This window comes from Heterodontus francisci, chromosome 27, assembly GCF_036365525.1.
Source record: "Heterodontus francisci isolate sHetFra1 chromosome 27, sHetFra1.hap1, whole genome shotgun sequence".
Taxonomy (NCBI): Eukaryota; Metazoa; Chordata; class Chondrichthyes; order Heterodontiformes; family Heterodontidae; genus Heterodontus; species Heterodontus francisci.
In genome coordinates, this window is record NC_090397.1 from 73,209,806 (window position 1) to 73,232,976 (window position 23,171).

The window sequence follows — 23,171 nt, forward strand, 5'->3', positions numbered from 1 at the left end:
CTAACTGATTCTGTTCTCAACAGTAAAAGAGCTATCATTTTGCACAGAATATTTCATTGTATTAGACTGCACTTCACAACTGAAACTGCAGTATTGTTCTTACATATTTATCTAAAGGAGCTGGTCAAATAAGCACTACCAGAGTATGATGCGAGTTTAATCTATAAAGCTGCCATTCTGTGGGGCAAAAAAAATCCTTCCAGTTTATAATTTTGTTTGACGTTTGTTTATACTGTTCTCCTGCCTTCTAGTTTCATGATCAACACTTGAGTGAAGATGGAGTTCAATCAGGGCAAATGCGAGGTGATGCATTTTGGAAGATCCAATTCAAGAGTGAATTATACAGTAAATGGAAAAGTCCTGGGGAAAATTGATGTACAGAGAGACTTGGGAGTTCAGGTCCATTGTTCCCTGAAGGTGGCAACGCAAGTCAATAGAGTGGTCAAGAAGGCATACGGCATGCTTTCCTTCATCGGACGGGGTATTGAGTACAAGGGTTGGCAGGTCATGTTACAGTTGTATAAGACTTTGGTTCGGCCACATTTGGAATACTGCGTGCAGTTCTGGTCACCACATTACCAAAAGGATGTAGATGCTTTGGAGAGGGTGCAGAGGAGGTTCACCAGGATGTTGCCTGGTATGGAGGGCACTAGCTATGAAGAGAGGTTGAGCAGATTAGGATTATTTTCATTAGAAAGACAGAGGTTGAGGGGGGACCTGATTGAGGTGTACAAAATCATGAGAGGTACAGACAGGGTGGATAGCAAGAAGCTTTTTCCCAGAGTGGGGGATTCAATTACTAGGGGTCACGAGTTCAAAGTGAGAGGGGAAAAGTTTAGGTGGGATATGCGTGGAAAGTTCTTTACGCAGAGGGGGGTGGGTGCCTGGAACGCGTTGCCAGCGGAGGTGGTAGACGTGGGCACAATAGCGTCTCTTAAGATGTATCTAGACAGATACATGAATGGGCAGGAAGCAAAGAGATACAGACCCTAAGAAAATAGGCGACATGTTTTGATAGAGAATCTGGATCGGCGCAGGCTTGGAGGGCAGAAGGGCCTGTTCCTGTGCTGTAATTTTCTTTGTTTCTTTGTTTGTTATAGACTTGTCTCTAAAGAAAAGTATCTTGGTTACTGTGGTTAATTTTTTTAAGTCCTGGAATCATTTTTGTCATTTTGAACCTCTTCCTATGTATTGATAAAATATTAATATATTAATATAGTTTCAATGATAAATTAGGCATGCAGAATGTGATGACACCGGCATAGCCGCCAGTCCAAATATTAAATTGAATTGAACCCTCCTGACCCTGATATTCCAATATTCTCAATAGTACCTGGCACTTTGCTATCTGTATAACTCAATAAATGAACATGGTCACTCTGATTTAGTAAAACAGTTTTCCTTCTTATTTTCCTGTGGCATACGTTTACAATTATGTTTTTTTAAAAATTCCCAATCTCCTATGAATTAAGCGATCTTGGTTATCTCTCTATATTTCTATTTTGTAGCACTACTCACCAGATCCCATGCGCGTTTTACAAGTCAGCCAAAGGTGGTAGCTGCTTTCCTTATGTGTGTATCGAGCTCTGTATCAAGGGACAGATTGTCTGTCACTGTGGACCCAAGGAAGCAGAATGTACTAACCACTTCCAGTGGGGTGTTGTTTTGTGTGATCAGGGGCAGAGATGCAACATCTTGTCCCATGACCACGGTTTTCTTGATGCTTATAGTCTAGGAGAACAAGTTACAGGCACGGGAGAGACAGTCCATGAGTCTTTGTAGCTGAGTTTCCATGTGAGCGACTAGTGCAGCATCATCAGTGTGGCGGAGTTCTCTGATCAGGATGCAATGTGTTTTTGTCTTCGCTTTCAGCCTTGGTAGATTGTAGAGCTTGTCGTCTGACCTAGTGTGCGTGTAGACTCCTTCCATATCTGCAGGGAAGGCAAGGGTCAGGAGCATGGAAAAGAAGATTCCAAACAGAATGGGGGCTAGGACACAACCCTGTTTCACTCCAAAGCTGCTGAAAGTAGAGTCATCAAACTGCACAGTGCAGTGCATGTTGTCATCAAAGGAGCAGATGAGACTGAGGAGCTGAGGTGGACACCCAATTTTTCCCAAAATCTGATGTCCAAGCAGATGGTTTATAAGGTCTGTGTTGTCAGCACCTTGTTGTATGACTGTGAAACATGGGTGACATACAGCTACCAGGACAAGAAGCTCAATAATTTCCATCTTCACTGACTGTGCTGCATTATAGGTATATCCTGGCAGGAGAAAATCACCAATGCGGCAATGTGTTGGCACTAATCAAACAGAGGCAGCAGGATGGAAGACGGTTGCATACCCAAGGACCTTTTGTATTGTGAGGTAGCCGGGGCCAGATGACCAGTGGGGCACCTCGAGCTCCGCTTCAAGGATGCTTGCAAGCATGACATGAAGGACCTAAATGTCAACTATCACACCTGGGAGTCACTAACAGGTGAAAGAGGGAAATGGTGACACATCCTGTGGGCTAGTGAGCACTACACGATGACCAGTGGCTACAACAGCTTGGCAACAGGCACCAACATCAAAAACAACAACTCCCAGCCTCACTCGGCAGCTTCACATGCTGTGCTTGTGGCAGAACCTGTCTCTCAAGGATTGGCCTTCACAGCCACCTACAAAGGTGCACCAAGAGAAGCCACCCCACCTATATGGATTGTTTGCTGCGTGTCCATCATCGTTCATGGATGGACGGATGCTAACCACTCACCAGCTGTTTTCAGAAAAATACATTTTCAGATGTTATGTAGCATGCTTTGTTTCAAAGAAAACAAGAAAGTCCTTTCAGTATTCAAACAGTTAAATTATCAAGCTTTAAGAGACATTCATTCTGGTTTATTTTCAATTGCACTGCTTCAGAAACAAAAGATTAGTTTGCTTAATGAAGAGTTCAGAAAACTGGAAGTCAGTAATTACAGCCTAAAATGTTCAGCGGACATGAGTTGATTCTGATAGTTCAGTGGTTTTCCTAATCAGGGGTTGTGCAGAGGGATGTACACCATTCTTTAATTTGTGCCACCATTTTCCACACAGCTAATTTTCTTTTTCCAATACTGCATTTTGATGCATATTAAATAATTTCTAATTTTTGAATTAGTTTGCAATCTTTTTATTACTGTTGTGTTTCTGTCCAGACAGAGAGGTGAAGCTTTACAAATTTAGGCTGTTTTTACAAGATACTTACAATTCAGTTTGCCTTTGGTATGCGTTCCTTTGTGAACGAATTTCCCTTGTACACAGTCCACTTGCTTCCGCCAAAATTTCAGCTGTCAAGCACAAATTAACAGCTCTTTAACTTAGAATGACCCTTGAGGCACCAGCTGGATATTTTAAAGCTTTCGGGGGCCGAATGGCCAGCTGCTGTTTGTCCTCCTGTTAGGAAACAGGTGAATGGTTGGAGGATCTCTACTGTCAGGAGGAGAGGGGAGGTAGTAATGTAATCACTGTCAATGGTGATCAGATGATCAAGGTCAATGCTACAGCCAGTCACTCTAAGTAGTTCCAGTACAAGGTACAGCTATTTCAAAACAATCCTTGGTTACTCAAATATAATGTATTTCAATTACAGTTTATTTTGAATGAGAAACTTAAATGAAAACATTTCAAATTATTTTTATTTCATCACGTTGCAATAATTTTAATATTAATATTACACCTTGTGCAACATTTCATTCAGCCTGATCTCCTCAACCTGATATGTAAGATGTTCAAGGATTCTAGTAATATTGAAAATACATTAAAACACTAATGAATTATCCAATTCACACACTCATAAATTGCAATAAATATATACACAGATATGAATATAGATGAAGAGTGCCCTGTACTAATCCGGTCAAAGAATTATATAAAATTGCATAGGATTTACAGCACAGAAACAGACCATTTGGTCCAACTGGTCCATGCCAGTGTCTACGCTCCACACGAGCCTTCTCGCTCCTTACTTCACCTCACCCTCTCAGTATATCCTTCTATTCTTATCTCCATCATGTGCTTATTTAGCTTCCCTGTAAATGCCTCAAAATTTGTTTAACCTAACACTGGGAGTACACCAGAGTGTGATATGAAATAAAATTAAAGTTAAATTTAAAATAATAAAGTATAAATGAATATACGTGCTTGATTATTATTTTAATTTGATTTTAATTAGATCTATTGTCGCTGCCAAGAGCATTTTATTCTTTGTCCTTATGTTGGGCGACAGAGCACATTAGATGCTCAGAGATGGTTATAGTTTGCCTCGGCACAGTTAACCTACAACTGTGCATTGCATGTATAAATTATTAGTTATGCACAGAGATTTATAGGCATGAAATATCATAGTATTACAGACTATCCTTGATAACAATTCTCATGCATTAAACATTTCCCATATTATGTGATGGATAATGCATTCGATGTAGATTGATAGGTGTGCAAATTAAGGAGCTTTATTATCAATATAGCATTTGCATTTGCGTTATTTAGTGAGGGTATAATGTACAATAGACAGTATAACACCACAGATGGCGTTTTAAATGCACTATTGCCAAATGTGTTATTTGGATCACATCACGGTTGAATCGACAGCAGGATGTTGTGATGATTTCTGTTTGGTTTTCTTCAGATACTGCAATATTCCCAAAACGTTCTGTAGAATTAGCTGAAATGATGGCATATTTGACAAAAAGTCTACAATACCTACACTAAATAAGTCATTCTGTACAGAGTCAATTTTATGGGTGGATATTAATAACCAAACTCAGCAACATGGCAAAATTACAAAACAAAACACATGACTAGATACACATCACGAGAAAAAAAATCAAGGACAAACAAAAATAGAAAATGAACAACTTCCATTTATTGAGTTTTTTTATAATGTGAATACTATTTCCAGGCATTTCGCAGTGGAAATAAATAAAGATTGGATAGTGTGAATGGAAAAAGAGATTAGGAGATGGACTGACTCAAAACTTGATCAAGAAATGGGTTTTGAGCAGATTTTTTAAAATAATGAAGGAAACAGGAACATGAAGATTTTCAGGGTGAGTGTTCCAGAAAGTAGGGCTTAGGTAATGAGTGGCACTTAATGCAAAACAGGATGCATGCAGTTGAGTTTTGGATAAATTGGAGTTTGTAGGTATTTGAGACAGGGACCATTGAATCTTACAAATAAAGGTGGATAAATATTTGAAACACAGGAAGTCACAGTTGAGTGTTGTTGGAGCTGCACCCATCCAGGCAAGCAGAGAGTATTCCATTACACTCCTGATTTGTGCCTTGTTAGATGGTGGACAGGCTTTGGGGAGTCAGGAGGTGAGTTACTCGCCGCAGGATTCCTAGCCTCTGAACTGCTCTTGTAGCCACAGTATTTATATGGCTACTCCAGTTCAGTTTCTGGTCAATGGTAGCCCCTAGGATGTTGATAGTGGGGGATTCAGCGATGGTAATCCAATTGAATGTCAAGGGGAGATGGTTTGATTCTCTCTTATTTGAGATGGTCATTGCCTGACACTTGTGTGGCGCGAATGTTCCTTGCCACTTAACTGCCCAAGCAACTTCCTGTCATGGATGGGTAGATGAAGAATCCTCATCACTGGAGCTTGAGAAGGCCATCGACCACCTAGTGAACAGAAGGGCACCGGGCAAGGATGGAATCCCAACCGAACTGCTCAAGCACGGAAAGTCCCATCTATTGCCACACCTTTATGACCTCCTCCTTCTCTGCTGGAAAGTAGCCTCTGTTCCACAGGAGATGCGTGATGCCAAAATCATCACACTATACAAAAACCAAGGTGCCAGAGGAGACTGCAACAACCACAGGGGCATCTCACTCCTTAGTGTCATGGGAAAGGCCTTTGCTCGGGTCATACTTAAAAGACTCCATTTACTTGCAGACCTTGCAAATATTTGAAACACAGGAAGTCACAGGGCTATGAGACAAAGTATGATTGGATTTTAGTTGTGTTGTTGAGGAGCCAACAGGGATGTGATGGCTGACCTTTCAGCTGTAGTCTTCGAGTGTTCTATAAGGGTTGTGGGATCAGAGGTCACAAAGTGGATTTTGGAATAATCTAGCCCTAGAGGTGACAGAAGTGTCGATTTGCAAACAATATGAGCCAAAAGCAAGCACGGATCACGGATGGTCAGAAAAATATTGAGTATTCTCAACAGAATGAGACAACAGAAGCAGAAATGCAATGAAATGCCACATACAAAGCCTTGAATTGATGTTTGTAATTACTCTGTTAATTGCAATTAACACTAAAATGTCACTATTGTCACCTGCTCACACCCCTGCAAACTGTATCTCCTCCCCCCCATTCCACCAACTCATGGTTACATTTTATTATTTGTAACTCACTAATGATGAATAGTGTAATTATCACATGTAAATTACATGCAAATTGTGTTTTCAGATACTGAAGTTGCTTTGTTTTCTAAGGCTTCAAAGATGTGAGCTCGCAGGAAGGTTAAAGTAACTGGCCATTATGCTGTTAACTCATTCCTTTTCGAGTTTTCTCTTTAATCTTAAATCTTAACAATGTAAGTTCACGCAGAAACATTTGTAAAAAGTACAAATATGGCATATTAATGCAAAATTCAGATTCATTGCTAGCAATTAAAATCAAAAATAGGCCACAAAGAACATGGAAGTAACAAATAACCTGGATTTCCATCAAATTCTCCCCTGCAATACATGTTCCAAAGCACATCAGTAATTATAGACTGTGACAGTCTTTACCACTGTAGCACCATTGTTACACTACTCAGGTTAGCATAAGTGAGGCACATTAACTTAGACCCACCACACATCAACATCCCTTGCACAACCAATGATGTCAAACACCAGCACTATGCACTGTCACTAGAACACTTGCTACCCACCAAAGCCTTAACAGGAAGCACTGATGCCAGCATCACTGAAGCTTGGAAGTTACAAAGCTCAATCATCTATGAAGCAGCAGAAGCATCATTTGGTAAAGGCGGAACCCATAACAAGGGCTGGTTTGAAACCTACTCAGCTGAGATGATTTCTATCATTGATGCAAAAAACAAAGCCTCCATGACACATAATATAAACCCAACAGCTAAGACACTGCATGACCTGAAGGTAGCCAAGACAGCCGTGCAAAGGACAGGGAGATACTGTGCAAACAAACACTGGATCAGCTTATATCAAGAAATCCAAACTGCATATGACAAAAGAAATCTACGAGTTATGTACAAAGGAATCGAGAACGCTTGGCCCTGCCATCAGCAAAGTTATTCCCCTGAAGTCAGCAGATGATGAAGTATTCACCGACAGAAGCAAGCAGATGTCCCACTGGGCTGAACACGACTGTGAGCTGTACTCCTGTGAGTCAGACGTCTCCCAGTCTGCACTCAATGCTCTCCTGCAACTTCCTGTCATGGATGGGTAGATGAAGAGCCCTCATCACTGGAGCTCGAGAAGGCCATAGACCACCTAGTGAACAGAAGCACACCCGGCAAGGATGGAATCCCAACCAAACTGCTCAAGCACGGAAAGTCCCATCTATTGCCACACCTTTATGACCTCCTCCTTCTCTGTTGGAAAGTAGCCTCTGTTCCACAGGAGATGCGTGATGCCAAAATCATCACACGATACAAAAGCCAAGGCGACAGAGGAGACTGCAACAACTACAGGGGCATCTCACTCCTTAGTGTCATGGGGAAGGCCTTTGCTAGGGTCACACTTAAAAGACTCCATTTACTTGAAGACCGAGTGTACCCAGGGCACAGTGCAGTTTCCATGCTTGCATCTAACCGGCAATGTGGAAAATTGCCCAGGTATGTCCTGTACACAAAAAGCAAGACAAATCCATCAGTCTACTTTCAATCAGCAAAGTGGTGATAGGTGTTGTTGACAATGCTATCAAGCAGCACTTGCTTAGCAATAACCTGCTCAGTGATGCTCAGTTTGCGTTCTGCCAGGGCCAATCAGCTCCTGACCTCACGACAGCCTTTGATTAAACACGGACAAAAGAGCTGAACTCAAGAGGAGAGGTGAGAATGACTGCCCTTGACATCAAGACAGCATTTGACTGAGTATGGCATCAACGAAAAAAAAAGGAGCCCCAGCAAAACTGGAGTCAATGGGAATCGGAGGAAAACTCTCCACTGGTTGGAATCATACCTAGCACAAAGGAAGATGGTTGTGGTTGTTGGAGGTCAATCACCTCAGCTCCAGGACATCACTGCAGGAGTTCCTCAGGGTAGTGTCCTAGGCCCTATCATCTTCAGCTGCTTTATCAATGACCTTCCTTCAATCATAAGGTCAAAAGTGGGGATGTTCGCTGATGATTGCACAATGTTCAGGACCATTCGCAACTCCTCAGATACTGAAGTAGTCCTTGTAGAAATGCAGCAAGACCTGAACAATATCCAGACTTGGGCCACGTGTCACGTGCCATCCCCTTCAAGATTTGAAAAGCCGGCGGGTCATCAGAGGCAGAAAGTTTTGCAACAGAAGTTAAGTTCCATTTTCAGGGGCCTCACTCTGCATTCTTAAAGGGAGGGTAGGGGGGGGGGGGAGTCTGGGATTACTGGAGGGAAAGTTCTGCTGGCATGAAGGGAGGTACTGCATACCCCCCTTCTGTTAACAGTGTACACTCAGTGTTTGTTTGTGTTTGTGAAGGAGCAATGGCACTCTAGTCACCCTCTGTGTGGGGAGGGTGTCAGAAAGGGTAGGTGCATGAAGGTTATATGGATGGTGGGGGCTATCGATTCAGCTGGTAGGATCTTGATGTGGTCATGCTGTGCCACTCTGAGTGTTGGCCAAGATGGGCAATGCCATGGCACGTCACGTAGTTGATCCAGGAAAGCAGCTGATGTACCCGTCAACACTAATCCCTGCCCTGTTAGGAACCTTCGAATACATGCAGGGTTCAACTTTATTTATCACATGGAAATAGGTATGGCTCATCCTACATTGTGTGATCCTCTGCATGTGAAGGTCTGTATGTGTCAGAGGCAAAATCAACAGGCAGGTGTGATCCACATAGAGGCCCCCGGTCGTGAGCAGCTCCCCAAGGGGAGCTCGCCATTATGGTCGCCGTGCATCTACAGGCCTCATATGACATGCCATTGGATGTCAGAGCACCAGTGTCAGAGGTGATTACACATGTAGAGGGGGTGGTGACACGTCTCTGTGCTCTGCTCAAAGCTGACCTGCAGCCCATGTGCTCCGGTGGACATTCCATGCCTTTGGTCCTCATAGTGGCAGTTGTTCTCAAGCCTGAACCCTCTGCAGCTTTTCAGGAGCCCACCAGAGACCTTTGTGGGGTCACATAATCAGCAGTGCACCGCTGCATCAGGGAGGTCACCAATGCCCTGCACCGGAGGGCCAGTGAGTATGTCTGCTTCAGGACGAACTCTCACAGCCAGGCCCAGAGGGCCATTGGTTCCGGCACCATTGCCGGAGAACCATAGGTTGTAATGTTCATAGACTGCACTCATGTGGTCATCAGGCCTCCCGCCAGGCTACCACCTGCAGACATCACCATTAGAGGAATCCTCTCAATCTAGGTGAAGCTGGTATGTGAACACTGGAAATACTTCATGCAAATCTGTGACCCCTTCTCAGGCAGCTGCCATGACACCTGGATCTTGCGCCAGTCCCAGCTGTTCACTGAACTGGCTCAGATGGAGGGGTGGCTTCTTGGAGATAAGGGCTATCCTTTGCCGACATGGCTCCCTACACCAGTGAGAGACTCCAACACTGCTGCAGAGGAGAGATACAGTGCCGGCCACTGAGCTACATGAGCCACCATTGAACAGGAGATCGGCATGCTGGAAGACTGCCTCCAATGTCTGTATGGATAGGGTGATGCCTTGTACTACGGGCTGAAAAGGCCAGCTCCTTTCTTTGCTGCTCTGCACAACTACGCACCCAATAGGGGCCAGGCCTGGCATGATGAGGAGAGACGTCAACAGGAATCCTCCTCGGACTATGAGGCCGCTGAGGGCCTACAATATGAAAGACGCATGGGAGGGTATATGGCACCCAGGCTCTGCACGCAGGGCTAGCAGTGAGCTAGGGATGTACGGAAGTGGCTTATCAGACAAAGGCTCTCTGCTCCATAGGAACCAACATGAGCTTTGCAAGCAACACATCACCCTCACTCACCTGCTGTGCACCAGTCCACATCTGCAGCATCCCTGTGTAAACCATTAGAGGCAGCAGCTGACTGAGCCAATGTCCATGTCACTGAGTCTGTGGAGATGCTCATGTGTAAGGTGGCATGCCGATGATGTTATTGCATACACTGGCTCTCCTAAAGGGCCACCGGTGCAAAGGGATGTGACATTGGCGCTACATGCTGGCACACATCATTCGCACAGAGAAAAAGAGACACATTTAGTGAAAGACATATTTACATTGCTGTGACACCCGTGCATTCCCATTTGTGTCAGTGTGTTCTCTGTAAACGGAGAGTTTGCCTCTTCTTGGTGCAACCTCTGAGCTAGCAGCCTGACTGGAGGAAGGCTGCTGATCTGATTGCCCTTTGGCTGTGGATGACTTTGGTGCTCACACCCTGTGCACACGAGACCTAGCAGGTCCGGCTGGCTGGAGGAGTGCTCGTTCGTCCCCTTCCAGTATTGGACCCTTTGACGAAGAATGGCCCCTTGGCTATTCACCTCCTCTGCCATCTCCAGCCAGACTGCCTTGTTCAGATTGGAGGGCATCTTCTTACCCTCGTTGGTGTGCACTACCACAATGACCAGTGGCTACAACAGCTTGGCAACAGGCGCCAACGTCTAAAACAACAACTCACAGCATCACTCGGCAGCTTCACGTGCAGCACTTGTGGCAGAACCTGCCTCTCAAGGATTGGCCTTCACAGCCATCAGCAAAGGTGCATCAAGAGAAGACACCCCACCTAAATGGATTGTTTGCTGTGTGTTCATCATCTTTCATAGATGGAAGGATGCCAACCAGGATTTACACACACTGATCGGGTTATGTGCCACACAGTAGAGTCTCCTAATTCAGCAGAAATTTGAAGGGACAAGAATGTGTGTTCTCTGTCTTGTAAATTGCATGGTGATAAGAACATAGGCACATAAGAATTAGGAGCGGGAGTTGGCATTTGGCCCCTCCAGCCTGCTCTGCCATTCAATAAGATCTTGGATGATCTGCTTGTGGCTTCAACTCCACTTTCCTGCCGTTCCCCCATAACTCTTGATTCCCTTGTAGATCAAAAATCTGTCTAACTCATCCTTGAATATATTCAATGACCCAGCCTCCACTGCTCTCCGGAGAAGAGAATTCCAAAGATTAACGACCCTGTGAGAGTAGAGAAATTCCTCCTCATCCCCTTCTTAAAAGGGAGATCCCTTATTTGAAAACTGTACGCCCTAGTTCTAGATTCCCAACGAGGGGAAACATCCTCTCAGCATCTACTCTCAGGTCCTCTCAGAATCTTACATATTTCAATAAGATCACCTTTCATTCTTCGACACTCCAATGAGTATAGGCCCAACCTGCTCAACACTTCCTCACAAGATAACCCTTCCATTCTAGGAATCAGCCCCGTGAACAGTTTCTGAGATGTTTCCAATACAAGTATATCCCTCCTTAATTAAGTAAACCAAAACCGTACACAATACTCTTGGTGTGGTCTCACCAATGCCCTGTACAATTGTAGCAAGACCTCCCTACTTTTATACTCCATCCCTCTTGCAATAAAAGCCAGCACTCCATTTGCCTTCCGAATTACTTGCTGTACCTGCATGCTGACTTTTTGTGATTCATGTACAAGGACATCTGGATCCCTCTGGACCACAACATTCTGCAGTCTCTCTCCATGTAAGTAATACTCTGGTTTTCTATTCTTCCTTCCAAAGAGGACAACCTCATATTTTCCCACATTATACTCCATCTGACAAATTTTTTCCTACTCACTTAACCTAGCTATATCTCTTTGCAGACACTTGTATCCTCCTTACAAATTGCTTTCCTATCTTTGTATCGTCTGCAAATTTGGCTACAATATACTCAGTTCCTTCATCCAAGTCATTAATATAAATTGTAAATAGTTGAGGCACCAGCACTGATCCCTGTGGCACTCCACTAGTTATATTTGCCAACCTGAAAATGTCCTATTTATCTCAACTCTCTGTTTACAGTTAGTTGGCCAATCCTTCAAAATGTCCTGATATGACTTCCTTAATAATGGATTCTAGCATTTTCCGAATGACAGATGTTAGGTTAACTGGCCAATAGTTTCCTACTTTCTATCACCCACTACCCCCTTTCTGAATAGAGGTATTACATTTGCAGTTTTCCAATCTGCTGGGAACTTTCCATGATCTAGGGAATTTTGGAATGTTACGACGAATGCATCCACTCTCTCTGCAACCACTTCTTTTAAGACCCTTTGACGCAGGTCCATGGAATTTGTCAGCTTTTAGTCCCATTAGTTTTTCTGGTGCTTTTTCTCTAGTGATAATGATTGTTTTAAGTTCCTCACTCTCTTTTGCCTCTTGATTTTCTGCTATTCTTGGGATGCTTTTTGTGTTTTCTACTGTGAACAGATACAAAATACATGTTCAAAGTCTCTGCCATTTCCTTATTTCCTATTGTTAATTCCCCAGTCTTATTCCATAAGGGACCACACTTACTTTAGCTGCTCTCTCCCTTTTAATATATTTGTTGAAGCTTTTACTGTCTATGTTTATATTTCTTGCTAGTTTACTCTCATACTCTAATTTTCCCTTTTTTTAGTCATTCTGTGCTGGTTTCTAAATTTTTTCCAATCTTCTGTCCTACCATTAATCATTGCAGCATTTTATGTCTTTTCTTTCAATTTGATACCATCCTTAACTTCCTTAGTTAGACAAGGATGGTGCATCCTTCTCATAGACTCTTTCTCAATGGAGTAAATCTTTGTTGAGAGTTATGAAATATCTCCTTAAATGTCTGCCACTGCTTCTCTACTGTCTTCCCTTTTAACTTATTTTCTCAATCCACTTTAGTCAACTCTGTCTTCATATCCTTAAAATTACCTTTATTTAAGTTTAAGACCCTAGTTTCAGACCCAAACTTCCCAACCTCAAACTGAGTGTGGAATTCTATCATGTTATGATCATTCTTGCCTAGAGGATCCTTTACTATGAGGTAATGTATTAATCCTGTCTCATTACACATTACCATTTCTAAAATAACCTGCTTCTGGGTTGGTTCCAAAAAGTATTGTTCGAAAAAACTGTCCCTAATACACTCTATGAATTCATCCTCATGGCTACCTTTGCCAATTTGATTAGTCCAATCTATATGAAGATTAAAATTGTCCACGATTATTGCAGTATCGTTCCCACCAGCCTCCATTATGTTTTGATTTATATTTTGTCCTACAGTGTAGCTATTGTTAGCGGCCTATAAATTACTCCCACCAATGACTTCTTTCCTTTGCTATTTCTTATCTCCACCCAAACTGATTCTACATCTTGATTATCCGAGCCAAGATCGTTTGTTATTACTCATCCTTTATTGACAGAGCTACCCCAACTCCTTTTCCTTTCTTCCTATCCTTCTGAAATGGCAAATACCCTTGAATATTTCATTCCCAGCTTTGGTCACCTTGCAACCACATCTCTGTAATGGCTAACATATCCCCATTTATTTTTATTTGCGTTATCAATTCATTCATCTTGTTATGAATGTTGCATGCATTCAGGTACAGAGCCTTTAATTCTATCTTTTTACCATTTTTCCCTATTCTAACCTTATTTGCTGGTGTACTGTTATATTTGTACACTCTGTCCCTTCCTGTCACACTCTGGTTATCATTATCCATATCGCTGTCCTGCACTATTGTCTTGTCCTTTATCGTTAATTTTCTAAATTTCCCCTCACCTGAACCCCACCCCCCCCACCACCCACACTATATAGTTTAAAGCCCGCTTTACAGCCCTAGTTATATGATTCCACAGGACACTGGTCCCAGTGCAGTTCAGGTGAAGGCCATCCGAACGGTACAACTCCTGCTTTCCCCAGTACTGCTGCCAGTGCCCCATGAATCAAAAATAATTTTTCCCACACTAATCTTTGAGCCACGCATTCAACTCTTTAATCTTATTTACCCTGTAACAATTTGCTTGTGGATCAGATAGTAATCCACAGATTATTACCTTTATGGTTCTGCTTTTCAATTTAGCCCCTAGCTACACATGTTCCCTCAGAGAACCTCTTCCTTAGTCCTACCTATGTCATTGGTATCCACATGGATCATGACAACTTGGATCCTTCCCTTCCCACTCCAAGTTCCTCTCCAGCCCCAGGAGATGCCCTTAACCCTGGCACTGGGCAGGCAACACAACCTTCGGGACTCACGCTCTTGGCTGCAGAGAACAATATCCATACCCCTAACTATACTGTCCGCTACTACTAATAGATTTTCTGATGTTTGGATGAAACAATGCCCAGTATGTACTAAGTATAACTTGGCTGCAAAGTATAAAGCTCAAGAAATTTCAGCACAGAAGGAGGTCATTCAGCCCATTTTTTTTGTGTTTGTGTAAGCTCCACATCAGAACAATATCACCTAATCCCATTACCCTGCCTTTTCCACTATACAATTTTTCCACTATCAATATCCTTTCATAATGGGGTGTCTAAAACTGCCGTCAACAGTCCAAGTGTGGCCATGACATACATTTAGTAATTTCCTCTTAGAATTTGATTAGTTGGGAATGAATGTTGACTGTTCCCGATCAGCCCATCACTTTCCAAGTGCCTATGAAAGTTATCATATTTGTAAGTTTTTCTTTTTCTGAAGATTTCTTTTCCTATGAAAGGGAAGGACGTTCCATTTCGATTGCACTTTTTATGACCCTAGGACGTTCCAAAGTGCTTTACAGCCAATGAGGTACTTTTGAAGTGTAGTCACTGTTGTAATGTAGGGAAATGTGACAGCCAATTAACACACAGCAATATCCCTCAAACAGCAGTAAGATGTTTGACCAGATAATCTGCTTGTAGTGATGTTCGTTGAGGGATAAAAATTGTCAGGACGTGGGAGAAACTCCACTGCTCTTCTTCAAAAAGTGCCTTGGAATCTTTTGTGCCTACTTGCGAGGACAGATGTGGTGATGTGCTTCCATGAAGCTATTGTTTTTCAAGTACGAATATGTTGGCCATTTATCTTACTGACCTGCATTCTTTATCATCAACCTTAGTTATTTTCCTCAGCTGTGCAGTTGTATTCTACACCTTGTCTAATAAATAAGCAATAAAATGGTACATGTCATTCTTATATCCTGTCTGTAGAAAGAACACATGAAGAATTAGATATTATTCTGGGTAAAATGAAAACCTAAAGTATTTCTGGCAGGATTGATAGTGCTGGCTTTTATTAGTTGCACATTGCAAACACAAGTGAAAGCTTCACCACAACAAAGAACTTTCACATATTTTAGCTTCAGTAAAAGTTACTGTCTTTGTTAAAATGCCAAGTGATAAATTATATTTGCCAAAACATTGTTATAAAAAGAGATTTGTATTGGCAGTGCACTTGAATAATTGTTTTCACATATGAGGGGAAGGTGTTCAAGACTGGTGATCTGATCAAGTGTTCAGAATTCTATTGAGCTAGAATTATTGCCATCTGAACTAATCAAGGTTTCCTCTCCAATGGCATTGAATAATCTGCACCTCTAATTTTATTACACTGCAACATAAATAGGTCTTAGGTATTCCGACATCAGTTGGTGAAATCTTAAATCCTCTCATTCCTTTTTAAAATTACTGATTAATTTATGTCACTCTCTTTAATAATATTGTTTTGTAATTCCTTTTCTTCCTGTATGAGTAGCTTTTCTGCTTCCATTTACAGTACAATGCTCAGATCTGCAATAGATTTTCCTATAGGCATGATGGAGGGCATATTGAAGATTCTAATTAGTCTACAGTGAATGATCCGACAGCTTGAATGCTAGAATAGGGGATAGATAGCTAATTAAAACACAAGGCAAAAGTGTGTATTATAATTAGTTGATGGTTCCCATTCCATCATAGAGCTTACTGAGTCATTTGCAATAACCATTATTGCAGCACATCATTCAGGGTGAGGCATTCTCAAGTGTATTAGTTTCCAAAATACACAGCACAACCTCATCTGGCACATGCACAAGAGGAATTAATTCTCCATTCATGAAAGAAAGCTGTTACCCATCCAGATGGCTCAACGCTAAGGAACTTTTGACAACAATCGTATTTAAATAGCACAGGAGTGTTTACATTGGGAAGGTGGGAGGCAGTTCTAGAGAGGTAATTGAGCTGATCTCAGTCAGAACAGTATTGCTGCAAGAGATGGAAAATGGAAAGAATGATGCCATCATCTTCAGTGATTTCAATGGTATTATGGAAGAAAGGATAGCCTGTAGATATGATTGGTATATAAGGGAACTCCTTATAATATGAGGAAATTCTTCAGAAAGTATTACATTCCTCGAATCTTATTCCAAATAAATATATTTTTTTCTGTTGGTAATGAAGATTTTTGAAGATTTCCTCTGTTCATTATTTGTCATGAAACCATTACCACTTTCTTTAGAAAATTTCTTTACAAAAAGTGAATGGGGAAATTTTTTTTCCTCTGGATGTAAGATGTTCCTTTGTGTTTTGATTCTTTTCACCAGATGTAGCAAAGTTGTTAACACATTTATAAAGGCTGGGTGGATAATTTCACTGCACATTAACAGAAGTTGGTCTTTATCCTCAGGAAGTTCCTTGTTCTGCTCTTTTATGTTTAGTTTTAATTGAATTTTTTGATTGTAAATGTGTCTAACTGGAATTAAAAATATATGCTCAACCAACCTAAACCTTAGATTTTACTCAGTATGTAATTAAGGACAGACAAACTGAAGACCTTGAAATTTTTCGGTTTAGTAGAGAGAGCCAGCATGGATTTGTAAAGGTCATGCCTGATGAATCTGATTGAATTTTTTGAAGAGATGACTAAAATAGTGGACAGGAGAATGTCAATGGATGTTATTTATATGGACTTCCAGAAGGCATTTGATAACATCCTCAGAGACACTGTTAGCTAAAGTTGAAGCTCATGGAATTAAAGCAAATTATTGAACTGGTTAAGAAATTGGCTGAGTGGCAGGAGACAGAGTAGGGATAATGGGCAGGTACTCTGCTTGACAGAATGTGACGAGTCCAACTAAGTTCTGTTTTGGGGCTCAACTATTCATTGTATTTATTAATGACTCAGATGTTGGGGTAGAAAGTCACATATCCAAATTTGCCAATAACACAAAGATAGGTGACATTGTAAGCAATGTAGATGGAAGCATGAAATTACAAAGAGATAGTAATAGGTTAAGTGAATGGGCAAAGCTGTGGCAAATGGATTATAATGTAAGCAAGTGTGAAGTTATCCACTTTGGAACTAAAAGAGATTGAACAGAGAACTTTCTAAATGGCGAAAAGCTAGAAACGGGAGATTCAAAGAGACTTAATGGTCCACATATATAGATCATTAAAATGTCATGGACAGGTACAGAAAATAATCAAAAAGACTGTGGAATGTTGATCTTTATATTTAGAAGACCAGAATACAAGGAGCTAGAAGTGATGCTACAGCCAAACAAAACCCTAGTTAGACTGCACCTGGAGTACTGTGTTTAGTTCTGGGCACTGCACCTTAAGATGAATATATTGGCCTTGGAGGGAGTGCAGCGTAGATTTACTGGAATGATACCTGGACTCCAAGGTTTAAATTGAGAGGAGAAATTACACAAACCAGAGTTGTGTTCCGTGGAATTTAGGAGATTAAGGAGTGACTTGATTGAAGTTTTCAATATGGTAAAGTGAATAGATAGGATAGATAGAGAAAAACAATTTCTGCTGATTGGGGAGTCTGGGACGAGGGGGCATAGTCTAAAGATTAGAGCCAGACCTTTCAGGAGTGAAGTTAAGAAACACTTCTACACACAAAAGGGTAGGAGTTTGGAACTCTCTTCTGAAAATGGCAGTTGACGTTAGATCAGTTGTTAATTTTAAAGCTGAGATTGATAGATTTTTATTATCCAGGGGGATTCAGGGATATGGGGAAAAAGCAGGTGTATGGAGTCAGGTCACACATCAGACATGATCTCATTGAATGACGGAAGAGGCTCGAGGGGCTAACCTTAACATTTATTTGAAATGATATGATGGTGTTAAGCATTCATGTGATGATATCACAGACAGTAATTTCTACTCAAGAGTTTCTACAAACTGGACATGCATCACAACATCAATTGTTCAAGTCATGCATGTTTATAGATTGCTCCACTATTTACAATTCCTGTGCTAAAAATCTTGACTGTCATATTGATGTACAAACTTACTTCCCTGCACTCAGAGGAAATAAACATATTCGTGCATAGATTTTACAGCAGACACATATGAATTAATGAATTATGCGACCTTGAAAAATGCTGTAAAATGTTCTTGTTCAATGATATCATTAAGAATCATTAATAGAGTTATAATTGTCTCATTAATCTTGGTGCTAAATTGTGATAAATTTTTCAATTAATTGATTTAGTAGAGAATAGAATAAGTTAAATTCGTTGTCATAATCAATACATCATTTTTATGTAACTAGGAAAACATCTTCAAACTCGAAACATCACACTTTGAGAATGGGCGAGGGAAAAGCCCCTATGACCCAAGGCTGCTGACCACTTCTATTCTAATTGGTGAGTAAGCTTGGCATTTAACAGCAATGAGCAGGGACGGTGGCGCAGTGGTAATAAAGCTGGATAGTAATCTAGAGATCCCAACTAATGCTCTGAGGACATGAGTTCAAATCCCACCACTGCAGCTGGTAGAATTTAAATTCAATTAATTAATTAATCTGGAATTAAAAGCTAGTCTCAGTAATGGTGGCGATGAGACTACTGGATTGTTGTAAAAACCCATCTGGTTCATGTGATGTTCTTAGGAAGAGAGTGAGGTTCAGCCAAGTTCAGTAACAGATGTGAGACAGAGCCAGCATGCTTTTGAACAACAATGGATTCTTCTTTATTCTCTTTTTACTTTCACTTTCCCTTTGCTGGCTCATGTGTGTTGTACGGTAGCCTCAAATAGACAAAATGCACAATGCAATTTTCAAAACACTACAGTTCACTAATACTCTTTAGGGAAGGAAATCTGCCATCCTCACCCAGTCTGGCCTACATGTGACTCCAGACCCACAGCAATGTGATTGACACTTAACTGCCCTCTGAATTGGCTTAGCAAGCCACTGAGTTGTATCAAACTGCTACGGAAAAGTTGAATAAGAATCAAACCAGATGGACCACCCGGCATCGACCTAGGCACTGGAGGTTCCCCACACAGTACAGACCTCTGACCCTATTTGAGTGTGATGACAGGGTCCTGAAGCAGGTGGGGAAATCCTGCCCCAAATGTTCAATGAAGGTCTCTGGCCATTCCAGGTGAGGTAATAGAATGTATTATGTGGGTGTGGTAGAGTAGTTACTGTGTCCCTGGTTTAATAATCCAGAGAACATGATTTCAGATCTCACCATGGCAATTTGAGAATTTGATTTTAGTCTTTTTAAAATATCTAGAAATCAAAAGATGTTACCAGTAAAAGTGACCATAAAACTTATTCGACTGTTGTAAAAATCCTACTCCTTCAGTAATGTGCTGCTGTCCTTACCTGGTCTGGCCCGTTTTGACTCCACACCAATGTGACACCTAACTGCCCTCTGAAATGGCTGAGCAAGCCACTGGTATCCAAGACAACCAGGGATGGGCAATAAATGCCAGCCTTGCCCAGTGATATCCACATCCTGAGAATTAATGTTCTAAAAAGAACTATGCCACCATGAAAATATCTGTAATTGTCATCACATACAACTCATCATATTGCTTTTTGAGTTAAGATCTATCACTGTTATAGTAGAAATTATCTCTTGAAAAGAGCAAGTCATTTTCTTGCAAGTTCAGTGCTCTATATCAGCATTAAATCGCTTTCATTTTGCTGGCAGATATATAGGAAATTTGGATTAGTAAAATCTCCATCATAAATCTGGACCTGGGCAGGAAAATTAACACTCTGAGCTGTTGCTTTGTTCTCCTGGTCACATGCAAATATTCTCCAGAGATTGGATTGTTCTACTTCAGGAAGCTTGTTGCTGAAGGATGATGCTGGAGCCAATCTTTGCTCAGTCCTGCAATTATTTTACAAAGTAAAAAGATTACAAACATGCAGCTCCCCTCTCAAACCTTCACCCAGTTTCAATAGGTGTCTTCTCATATATACTCAAGTAAGACCCTAATTAACACGCTCCACCTGCATATGATTAAACACAATTAATATGGATTATTAATAATCCAGTAGAAATTGATAAACCCTGCGCCAGCAGCAGTAAATTCCAGTCAGTACTGGAAAACAGGTAGACAGAGAGAGCAAGAGTGAGTGTGCTATGTAGGAAAGGGGCTGTGTGCAAAAGAGCACCGTAAAATATTGGGAATAAAATTCCTTCTTTAATTAAAATAGAAGAATGCCCATTTTGCTCGATAATTAATGATCTAATGAAATTGCATTCTGAGAAATTGTAATTGGAGGTTTTAAGGGGGTGGAGTCCTACAAATCTGTTCGTGGGTCATTAAAAGTGAAATTTAGCCTTGAATAAAAAAAGATGGTAAAAGCTGGGAAGCAGTCCAGCAAAAGAAAGGAAAATCAAAAACAAGAGGGAGAGAAGTAAATAAATCATAATCAAAAAGAGAAAGACAAGAAAGATGCAAAGAAAAAGGGAAAGAAAAGTAGACTGGAGAGGTCATATATAACCCTCCTATATTCCTCTCTGAATATCTACCTTATTCCTCCTTTAAAACGCTCCGTAAAACCTGCCTCTTTAAACAAGCTATTGGTCACCAATCCTAATATCTTCTTACATAGCTCGGTGCCAAATTTTATTTGATAACACTCCTGTGAAATGCCTTGAGATATTTTACTACTTTAACTTCTTCTTCTTCTTCTTCTTTTCTTCTTCTTTGGCCTCCTTGTCTCGGGAGACAATGGGTAAGCGCCTGGAGGTGGTCAGTGGTTTGTGGAGCAGCGCCTGGAGTGGCTATAAAGGTCAATACTAGAGTGACAGACTACTTTAACAATGCTACATAAATGCAAGGTGTTGCTGTTCTTTATTACGAATTTTTTTAATGCAGGCATTAATCTGGTTAACACCTGTGTTCAGAGAGCACACAGATCAACTTAGTGTGAGTTCTTTGTGTCTGTATGAGAACAGCACTGGGAGACAAATACATCTCTAAGTGCTACACATGAAGAAGTGTTACATTCCTCACCTTGCTTCTGCTATCCTGTCCAAATGTAGACTGGAGAGTGGCAGAAAAGGGGAAAAATTGGGCACAAAGTTCATCACCACCTCACATCCTGACCTCAATTTCTCTCTTCCCCCTGTTCCCCCACCAACCCCCATCAGCCTCCGCTGCTACTTCTCCACCCACCACATGTAACTACCAGCAGAAGTGGATGAAATTTGTACTTGGAGGTAGATTAAAGTAGGCAAATAGCAAATTGTCAGCCTGTTTTCCACTACACCCGATTTGAGTTCAGTAGAAAACATAACCAGGCAAAAAGGCTGCTGATTTACTTTTGACTGTTTTACACTACAATCAAATTTCATCCCCCAAGGCTGTCGGCCTATTTTCCTTCCATCTGCCCTGTTTCAGCTGAGGCCTCAGAGGGAGATACATTGACGTCTTTGAGCTGCTAGACCACCTGGGTCATTCTGTCCACCACCAACAGACTTCGACTTGTAGGTGGGAGTCATGTTGGAAACCAATCAGGATTACCTCAAAGCCCCGAACCCAGTAAACTGGGTCATGATCGCAGGACTTGGGCACAGGCAGAAATCCCACTCTGAGCCTATAGGGACAGGAAGAGGAAAACCTTTTAAGTAGAGTGAATTTTGTTATGTGGTTAATTAAACTTTCCTGTTGAGAGCGTAGAAAAATTTTATCCAGGGATAGAGCTGAATTTTATCAGCCTTCGATATCGTGGGTCGCGGCAGGGGGTCCCATAAGATTCTGTAGGGAGAGGCCTGCCTCAACCCCCGACGTCGAGACGGGACCGCTGCATATTACCAGCGGTGGGGGAACTTCAGTGCAGCCCTCTCTGTCGCCAAGCGGCGGGGTCTTCATATAAATATTTAAATTAACAATAATAAGATGTAAATGAACTTACCTGCAGGCGACAGCCATCCCACGTCAATTTTACGGCCGCCGCTCGTACCTCGCACACCTTCAGATCTCCGTACGGTAAAGCCTGGCTGGAGTATAAAATTAAAACCCGACCCGACCTGGGGCCAACCCAAACCCGACCTGGGGCCAACCCAAACCCGACCCGAGCCTGAGTCCTTTAATTTTTTTTCACGCCCAACCCAACCCAACACGAAAATCGTTCATCTGTTCCGGCAGCAGGCTATTCCTGCAGATGGAGTTGTGGGGAATCATGGATAAGCCTGATCCCGTGACTTCCTGGAAGCAGCATTGTCCAGCTCGACCCGACCTGACCCGAGCCCGCATGCTGGACACGGAATACAGACCTGACCCGACCCATGTAGTCGGGCCTAGTCGGATTCAGGTCAGTTAGCCAGGCTTTACCATATGGAGTTCCGAGGCGAGAACCTGGTGGGGAGGGGGGAGGAGAAAAATTTTCAGGGTAGGAGGGGTCGGGGAGCGGGGAAAACTATTTTTATTGGCTGTGGGGATGGTGGGAAGGGGTCGAGGGTCAAAGGGAACAAATTTGGTGGGGGGGGGGGGAAGTTCGGGATTTCAATAACAGTTTATTATGGGGAGAGAGAAATATATAAATAAATTACCCACAGTGGGAGTGGGAGCCGGGAGTTAGAGCTGAAATAAACTTTTATTTTTATTTCTCGGAGACCGGGACCTTTAAATATTAAAATGCTACTGAAGGGCTTGAAGTGCTTTAAAAATGGCACCAGCATGGAGGCACCGGATACCGTGCCAGGGACGTGGCGGTCGCCCCCTCTACGTCACCAAGGGTGGGCACTCCGCCCCCTCTAATTAAATCAGGCCTATGCGGTGCACTGATAAAACTCAGTCCACAGATTCCAAATTACTCCAA

At 41.9% G+C, this 23,171-nt stretch overlaps 1 protein-coding gene across 4 annotated transcripts in view; it reads left to right on the plus strand.

Moving 5' to 3' along the window:
• sema3ab (sema domain, immunoglobulin domain (Ig), short basic domain, secreted, (semaphorin) 3Ab) overlaps window positions 1–23,171 on the plus strand; it is a 500,953-nt gene that overhangs the window by 384,071 nt on the left and 93,711 nt on the right. For all 4 annotated transcript variants that reach the window (XM_068059617.1, XM_068059616.1, XM_068059615.1 and 1 more), the window contains one exon: window positions 18,654–18,747. In XM_068059617.1, the coding sequence (XP_067915718.1) occupies window positions 18,654–18,747 (94 nt within the window). The remainder of the gene's footprint in view (window positions 1–18,653; window positions 18,748–23,171) is intronic.